The sequence below is a fragment of the Leptodactylus fuscus genome, chromosome 1, assembly GCF_031893055.1.
Source record: "Leptodactylus fuscus isolate aLepFus1 chromosome 1, aLepFus1.hap2, whole genome shotgun sequence".
NCBI classification, from domain to species: Eukaryota; Metazoa; Chordata; class Amphibia; order Anura; family Leptodactylidae; genus Leptodactylus; species Leptodactylus fuscus.
In genome coordinates, this window is record NC_134265.1 from 88611670 (window position 1) to 88621437 (window position 9768).

At 40.1% G+C, this 9768-nt stretch overlaps 1 protein-coding gene across 2 annotated transcripts in view; it reads left to right on the forward strand.

Annotated features, from left to right (window-relative positions):
• KSR2 (kinase suppressor of ras 2) overlaps positions 1-8825 on the forward strand; it is a 360999-nt gene extending 352174 nt beyond the window's left edge. Inside the window, exons 18-20 of one of the 2 annotated variants that reach the window (XM_075273321.1) lie at positions 238-367; positions 4969-5102; positions 7741-8825. In XM_075273321.1, coding sequence (XP_075129422.1) covers positions 238-367; positions 4969-5102; positions 7741-7747 — 271 coding nt within the window. In that variant the 3' untranslated portion in view covers positions 7748-8825. Of the gene's footprint in view, positions 1-237; positions 368-4968; positions 5107-7740 lie in introns of those variants that run through there. The other variant, XM_075273328.1, reaches the window with a different exon arrangement.
• The last annotated feature ends 943 nt before the right edge of the window (positions 8826-9768 follow it).

Below are 9768 nucleotides of genomic sequence, written 5' to 3' on the forward strand. Positions count from 1 at the left end.
TTCAAGGAATACTATACTACAAACAAAGGACCTTGGTTTATTTAGTGGTCCATATTCTTTTTCGATCATAGATGGCATGAGAGTGGTATTTTCCTAAATCGATGAGCTCTTGCACATGAGAACGATATCCTAAATAATTGGTTTACCCCAAACCCTAATTTGAAATATGTGTTGTATATTATATTCATTTCTCATGTCATACTCATGGTGCATTAATACTGTATTGCATATCCACAGAACTATTTGGTATGAGTTGCATGCTCGAGAGTGGCCATTTAAAAGTCAATCTGCAGAGGCCATCATATGGCAAGTAGGAACAGGCATGAAGCCAAATCTTAGCCAAATTGGAATGGGAAAGGAGATATCGGTAAGTAAACCATGTCTTCAACCACGTAATTATTTTATGTGACTCATTCTGTAGGTAGAGTCACTATTTATTGTGAAACAAAAGCACTTTTTGGCCCTTATTCACACATTTGGCCAGTGTTTTGCAGAAGTATTTTGGGTTTTTAAAGGGATCCTATCATTAAAACACAATTTTTTGTGACTAACACGTAGGAATAGCCTTAAAAAAGGCTATTCTTCTCCTACCTTTAGATGTCTTCTCTGCGCCGCCGTTTGGTTGAAATCCGGGTTTTCGACGGTATACAAATGAGTTCTCTCTCAGCATCGGGGGCGGGCCCCAGTGCTCAAATTGGCATCCTCAATACTGGCATCCCCAATACTGCAAGAGAACTCTCCAGCGCTGCCTCCATCTTCTTCAGGAATGGCATCTTCATGCGTCTTCTTTCAGCGCTGGGAGTCAAACTTCTAGGCCTCAGGCAGAGCGTACACAGTACGTAAGCAGCCATTTTCTTGTGGCTGGCGGGAATGCGCAGTCGGCTCTGCCCGAGGCTTAGAAGATTGAAACCCAGCTCTGGAAGAAGATGCGTAGAGAGGCTGTTCCTGAAGAAGTAAGCATAATAAATAAATAAAATAAATAAAGATGGAGGCATCACTGGAGATTTCTCTTGCAGCACTGTTCCGCACTGTTGTTGCAGCACCCAGTGCTGTTTGAGCGCTGGGGCTCGCCCCCAGTGGTGCGAGAGAACTCATTTGCATACTGACAAAAACCGGGATTTCTACTGAACAGCAGTACGGAGAAGACATCTAAAGGTAGGAGAAGAATAGTCTTTCTTAAGACTATTCCTACGTGTTAGTCACAAAAAAATTGTGTTTTTATGACAGGATCCCTTTAATCAGATGTGGATCCTAAACACAGGGTAAATTTTAGGGAAATGTTCTCTTCTACTGTTTTACATCCAGTTATGATTTTGGTTTCAAAATACTTGTTGAATAAACTGATCATATCTTCAATATCCAGAGCTGTACACAGGACAAGAGCCTGTACTCCACATCTTCAAAATGCAACAATCCTAAAGGGATCAGTCTGTTAAGGGAGCGTTCACACTACCGTCGGTGTCTGACATGTAGTGTCCGCTCCTAGTGTCCGCTCAAAATCTGTCACGGACACTAGGAGCGGACACTAGATGTGTCCGTGACACCTGTCATTCACTTGAATGGACATCGGGTGCGTTCTTTTGCACTCCGTGCCCGTCCTTCCCTGTCCACAAGAGAAGATGTCCGACTTCTCAAGCGGACAGAGGAACCCTGCATGCAGGGTTTTTCTGTCCGCTTGAGAAGTCGGACATCTTCTCTTGCGGACAGGGAAGGACGGGCACGGAGTGCAAAAGAACGCACCCGATGCCCATTCAAGTGAATGACAGGTGTCACGGACACATCTAGTGTCCGCTCCTAGTGTCCGTGACAGATTTTGAGCGGACACTAGGAGCGGACACTACATGTCGGACACCGACGGTAGTGTGAACGCCCCCTAAGATAGAACATTTTTTAGGAGGCAAAATATCTATTTGTCCCAGTAGGGGAATTCTGACAGTTGCAGGGGATTATTAAAATGGGAACATCTGATTAAATATGTGGAGTGTTTACCCAATGCAGCAGTTATGACATAAATCACTCCATTATCAGGTCACAGACGTTTAGCATGAATTTGATGACTTTTTGCACTGTGATAACTTATAACAAAAGCCAATGAAAGCAAAATGCACCGAAAAAAAAACACTGCAGAAATAAACACAGTGGAAATGCACCACATTTTATCTCTGCAATGTTTTTCTTTGCATTTCTGCTGCGTTTTCCTCTGCATTTTCTTTCCTTATTAAGGCTAAGGCCCCACATTGGGAACCGCAGCTTTTTTTGTTGCAGATTTTGCTGCGGTTTTTTGAGACAAAGCCAGGAGTGGATTGAGCAGAAGGGATAAGTATGAGAGCTTCCTAAATATTTCCTAAACGCAATGAATTCTGCAACAAAAAAAGCTGTACTTCTGCAACAAGGGGCCCTAGCCTAAATCTATAGAAAAAAATGTGAGCTTTTCGACAGATAAAATTGACATGCTACCTTTTTCAGTAACGCATATGTTTTTCAAAACGCAACTTTTCCACAGTGTTTTTTTTTTCTCTCACTGTGTGTGAATGTGGCTACACAGAATCTCATTCACTTTGCTGGCACTGTAAAACACAGCATTTTTTTTCTGCTGTGTTTATGCAGCAGGAAAAATGCTATATTTTCACAATGTGGGGCCTTAACCAAAGGGGAGAAGATCTGGGCCTAAACTATTGATAACCTGTCCTTAGGATAGGTCATCAATATCAGATTGTAGAATCCCAACTCATGTTACCCTTACTAATCTGCTGTCTGGAATGACTACAGGCGAGCCAAGCACCATGCTGCAAACTGTAATTGTTCTATTCACAGTCCACATGATGAATGGACTGTGGGGGCTCTGGCTATCAGACCCCAACCAATCAGATGTTGATTATGTATTGATAAGTATTTAATATTTAAGACCCGAAAATCAGCCAGTCAAGTTAAACTTTGCTGAAAGGGTCTTAGGCCAGGGACAACTGTTTCGGAAAAGCAGGTGTTTTTGTTGCAGATCTTATTTCAGTTTTTTGAGCCAAAGCCAAGAATGGCTACAAAAGGACTGGGAAATATTTAGGAAATACTTAGGGTAAGTTCACACAGAGATTTTTGGCCAGGATTTTGAGTCCGTATTCGCCTCAAAATCCTGACCAAAAAGACGGATCCCACTGAAATCAATGGGAGCCGTTCAGGTGTTTTTTCCAGGAGCCGGCTTGTTCCGGCTCCCAGAAAAAGAAGTGAGATGTTCATTCTTTAGGACGTTTCGCCTTATGATTCAGCCTGAAGACACTCCCTTCTTTTGACTAGGCCTATCATTGAGCCTAATCTGGAGCATAGCACGCGACTGGATGCCGCTGCAGTGCACCAGCATTCAGTCACGGCTACCCGTCTTTTGGACTGGAACCTGAGGCGGCCTTCGCCTCAGGTTCCGGTCCAAAAACCCCATCTGAACTTAACCTTATACTTCTTCCTTATGCTCAACTAAATCCTGGCTTTGGCTCAAAAAAAACACAACAAAATCTGCAGCAGAAAAAGGAATCCATTGAAGTCAATGGGAGGCTTTTATTCAGTGCTGAAATTCCACATCAAATTCCTCACCATTTTCCTCTGTGTGAATGGCCCCTTAGGCCCCGTTCCCACAGAGTAACGCGCCGCTCATTTAGACGTGTATACACGTGTCAGAGCGAGGCGTTTCAAAACAGATCCCATTGACTTCAATGGGTTATGAAGCCTCCCATTGATTTCAATGTGTAGTGCGCGTAAGCCGGCACCCATTGAAGACAATGGGATTTGTTTTGAAGCGCCTCGCTCTGACACATGTATGCGTGTCTAAATGAGTGGCGTGTTACTCCGTGGGAACGGAGCCTAAGAAAGGCATCTTTGGAAAGTGTCCCGCTGACAGATTCCCATTAACATATAAAAAATAAAAGGGACATGGCTTCTTCATACCGCCACCACGTGGAGAGTCCCAGGAATCGGAGAACAATGTATAAGTCCTGGAAAACCCCTTTAAGGCCCGACATAGTGAAATGCAGCAACAAAAACTCTGCAGAAAAAAATGCAGCGTAAACGCATCACGTTTTTTTCCACAGCGTTTTTCATTGCATTTTCGCTGAGTTTTTCTCTGTGGACTTCATGCCCTTATCATACTTATAGGGAAAATGCCAGCATTTCCACACATATAAGGCTAAGGCCTCACATTGCGGAAATGCAGCTTTTTTTGTTGCAGAGTTTGCTGCGATTTTTTGAGCCAAAGCCAAGAATGGGTTGGGCAGAAGGGCGAACTATAAATGTTTCCTTTATATTTCACATTCCCTTTGTAGCCATGCCTAGGATTGGCTCAAAAAAAAAAAAAAAAAGCAGCAAAATATGCAACAAAAAAAAGCAGCTTTTCTGCATTGTGGGGCCTTAACCTAAATGGCCTGCTACGGGTGTCTTTGAAAACGCAGCTTTTCCGCTGCAGATTTTTTCTGCAATGTGAGGATGGAATTAGCCAGAAACTCATTCACTTTGCAGGCAGTGTAAAACACAGCAATGCATTAAAGCCCCATGGACCGTATCCACAGCACTAAAGCGCTGCGAGAACACATTGCGTTTTTTTCCGCAGCACTTTTAAGAGAAAGTTCACAGAGTTTTCCTCTGCGGACTTTCTCTTAACATTATATCTACGGGAAAGCCACCGTTTCCATAGATATAATTGACATTGCATTTTTTTCCACAAAGTGGGCATGGGATTCGCATGAATTCCATCCCCTTTGCTTGCACTGTAAAATGCCGCGATTTTTCATGCAGCGTTTCTGCCGCAGGCAAATCGCGGTGTTTACGTCCCGTGGGGCCCTGGCCTTAATGATACATTGGTTTTGTTTTCTGTATAGACTTTTTATCCTTAGCATATGTAAAGTATGTTAGAGCATGTGTGTATTTTGTACAATGTCTTTCTCCATGCTGTTCTTATTCTGCATGAAATCCAAACATTCATATTTGTAGGATATTTTGCTTTTTTGCTGGGCCTATGAGCAGGAAGAAAGGCCAAGTTTCACAAAACTGATGGAGATGCTGGAAAAACTGCCAAAGCGGAACAGACGCCTCTCTCATCCAGGTCACTTTTGGAAGTCAGCTGAGTGAGTAGACTGAATTGGTGAATGATCGCTCTTTACTCATGTCTTGTCAAAAGGTGTGAAGTATTTAATTGGTTAATGGTAAGAAGCTTCACCTATGTAGAGTGATGTGGAAAATTTCCAATGCAGTACTATAGGGGACGTTATTCTAGAATATTTGTTATTGACTTGCCAAGTGCCTGATCACTTTAAGGTATTCAAAACCACACTACATTACATCACGGTATTGAAGTAGACGTTACCTTATAGAAGGTAGAATGGGTAAAATAAAAAAGGACAAAATAACAACAAAATGTTAGAAAAAAAGAAAATGTCCACGGCCCACACTGCAGTTTATTACCCTGACTTTAACAAGCCAAATCTAGTGTATATATTGCATACAATATATATATATATATATATATATATATATATATATATATATATATATGTATTTTAATGGCACTTTGCACTAAAAAAATAATGAAAATTGAAATGATAGCAAATGTGAAAAACATACACTATTTCCCACTTTTTCAATATATTAAAAATGCTAAACTAAGAATAATATATATATATATATATATATATATATATATATATATATATATATATATATATATGAAGAGCTCAACGGAAAAATGGCCTAAGTCCAAAAATCAATATTGTGAGAAAAACGAAATTTAAAGTTTTAGCCTAAAGCAAACGGGCATTATTGTGGAATATATATATCCAATGTAATCAGCTAATGAACACCGTTAATATATATACACGTATCTTTATGGTTGCCGCAGCAGTCGGCTTAAGTGCAATCTTATGCTAATATCGTCAAATATACCGTAAAAATTATTAAACGATGAAGAATAATAATTACCTGCCTCCCTTTTCGGCGCTAAATATGTGCAAAAGTCGATTTAGAGCCTTTTAAACAATAAGACAAAGTTTTTACACTAAAATAAACAACAGACCGGAAGTCACGATTTCAATGAAAAAATGACCAACGAGAGTGAAGTAAGTAAGTTTGTATTGGACTTAGGCCATTATTCCATTGAATGTAAATTCTTCTGCATTGAAATATATGGACTTAGGTCATTAATCCTAGGTACCTTGTAAACCCAATGCATAGAACGAGGTACAAAGAAGCTTTCTAGGTAATAATTTGAAATATGACAAAATGTGGACTTAGGCCATTTTTCCGTTGAGCTCTTCATATATAGATGTTAATATTATTTGTATAGCCAAATCAATATGATCATGATCACATTGAAATGCATATTTACTGAAAAACCTCTAAATTTATTTGGAATCAGGGAAACTGTCTCAGGTGGTGCTTACAGGAATGAAGGTTTTCTGACATGCCCCCAAAAAAGAGGTGGCACCTGGTGGATTGAGAACCCCCAAAAAGTAAAAAAAAAAACAAAAAACATCCAGAAAGATATTGAGTTATCTATGTCTTAAAGGGTTCAGTTTCAGACCGGTATTGAGAGACATTGAGAGAGTTATTTGTATAATGGAAAGTTCTACGATTCTCCAATATACTTTCTGTATCAATTCCTTACGGTTTTCTTGATGTCATTCATTCTGCTTACTCCCGGTGGATAAAAACCAGTACATGTCATGTGATACCCCGTCCATAGTCATGTGATATACAGTCCCTGGTCATGCGATACACACACAGGTGCGCAGCTCGTTACCAGGCAGATATCTGATGACTGTGCTGTGACTATAATGAGCTGTGCACATGTGTGTGTATCACATGACCATGGACTGTATATCACATGACCATGGACTGTATATCACATGACCATGGACTGTATATCACATGACCATGGACTGTATATCACATGACCATGGACTGTATAACACATGATCATGGACTGTATATCACATGACCATGTACTGTATATCACATGACCATGGACTGTATATCACATGACCATGTACTGTATAACACATGATCATGGACTGTATATCACATGATCATGGACTGTATATCACATGATCATAGACTGTATATCACATGACCATGGGCTGTATAACACATGACCATGGACTGTATATCACATGACCATGGACTGTATAACACATGACCATGGACTGTATATCACATGACCATGGACTGTATATCACATGACCATGGACTGTATAACACATGACCATGGACTGTATATCACATGACCATGGATTGTATATCACATGATCATGGATTTATTTTTGTCCACTGGAGGTAAGCAGAATGAATGTAACAAGCAGAAATCTAGAAAACTAAGGAATTGATACAGAAACTATATTGGAAAATTGTAGAACTTTATATTATACAAACAATATTTGTCTCTCAATACTGGTCTTAAACTGTACAACCCCTTGAACATAAAATGAGTTTATACATCAAGACTGGAGATTTTTTTTTACTGCCTTAAAATTTCTTTACATTTTAGTCTCAATGTAACTTATTCCATTATACAAAAGTGATATATTGAGTATGCTGCTTCCACAATACCTTCTGTATTTCTGTCCATAATACATTCTACTACGTATTACTAAGGATGATATTATAGTGGCATTCGCCAATACTACTACAGTAATACATGTGAATACATTCAATTTGATCCGGTTATAAATGAATAACGGCTGGATTTCCATTTGTTTTTTTATTTTCTAGGCTGTGACAAATATCGTGTGTGGTACATTGGCATCTTAGTTCCCCCCTTTTCTACATCTGCCTTCTCCCTGTCCCAAACACTACTGTTCTTCTCCTCAAGCTTTGGATAACCCGAAGGTGGAAGAACCTGTAGGAAAGACAGTGAAGACTGAGCAAAGGTGGAGCTGTGCACTCTTAAATGAGAACAAGCCATGGGCTGTCCCATCTGTTTTAGCCCACTTATAGGTGGGATTGTTTAAAGGGAGTTTCTAACCTCCTCAGAGACTGAAGTGCTAGACGGAGATTAGAAGATATGTTTTTGGCCAGAGCTGTTATCATTCTTGATGGTCATTTTATGCGCTGTATTGATATGTGAGGGCCAGTTGTGCACATACCTCTATACTGACCCTGAATATGCACCTCCAAAATGCTAGAAACCGCTGCAGAACGCTGTGATGTCACAGTCCTGTGGTCTTCTCTAGTACTTCATGTAGATGGGGGAAATTTTCTTGACTTTACTTACAATAAATTGTCTCACGTTTGTCCTAAACACTCTAAGGAAGGCAAACGAAGCGCCAATTTTATTTTTTTAAGATGTTTTTTGATGTTTGAAACTGATTGGGAAATATGATGACCCTCCTCAGTTTTACACATCGGACTGATTGATGTGAGATTGTACATTAGTGACGGACTTGTTGAAAGAAAGATGTCCTTTATCTGTGTCTGATTTGTATTCTCTGTTAGTTTACTGGCAGCATGCTGCTTTTCCCATGCGGTACAAGGGGCACTTTCACAGAGAAATAACCTTCCAAATCTAAATACATGAACAATGCATTGTCTGACCTTCCCAAGACTCATTTTAATGATTTTACACTTATATGTAAAATTTTACCCAGCTACAGAAATCAGATACAAGTTGTAATGGTCGAATTGTTTGTTGTAATGGTCGAATAATTTCAGATTGATTCATGTCATTCATTGTGTTTACTTCACCTTATTGTTAACTCTTGAGCCATGATCACACCTTGTTTTCACCTACCAAGATGTGACATAATTCAAGTTTTTGCTACTTTATGTGAAAGTTCACAAGGCATTTTTTTAATTAAACCCCATTTATATCTGCTAAATTGTTGAAGCTGCATCTTCTTTTATGAGATGACGCATAACCCATTATAAAAAAATAGAAGGTTGATGGCAGAAAAAGACCACATGCATCATCTAGTCTGCCCTTATATTATGTCCAGATTAGGACCGAAATGTGTATTTCCCAGGCATGCTTAAAGGAGTTTTATGGGCAAAAAAATTAATAAATTCAAAAAAGGTCAGTTAGTGCTATTAATAGGTTACTAAGTGCAACCAAATACCTTTAGCAGAGTTTTGAGTGACTTCTGGGTTTCTCTGGTATCTTCAGCATTTGTTTACGTGGAAAGCTTCCTGTTCTGTTTTCCTACAACTACCATGGTGCATTGCGGTTCAATCAGAGCTGACTCACACTACCTCCACCTCTCACTCACTCCCTCTGCCCTCCTCACTCTCTCATACCCCCTCCAAGTTTCCCTGGCTAGCTTGCCCACTACTAGCCCTTCCCAACTAACCCAGCAACCCCCCGCACCCAATCATACTTACCTGTCTTTCTGTTCGAATCTTCTGAGCACGGGAGATCACTCTCTTCTGTGGGGCTGGCTTCTCCTCTTCTTGACATCTACTGGAGCCTGTGCAATAAAACTAGTGTGTCGGCTTGCGCAGGACTGCAGGAACCGGCCCCACAGCAGGAAGTGATTTGCCAGAAAATCTGGTCAGGAAGACAGGTAAGTATGATGGGGTGGGGGTTAGTATAGGTGACGTAACCTTTCCGGAAACCGGGAAATGGAACGTCACCAGAAAATCTGAAAATGTACTTGGGGTGGTCACACGACCGCCCCAGCGATCTTAGTAATTATAATTTTTTTGTAAAGTAAGTTAGAAGGTAAGTGAAGGGAGGGTGTTTAACTTAGTGTAGAAATATCATTTTGTCCCAGACAATTCATTTAAATTCAAGATTATAACCTT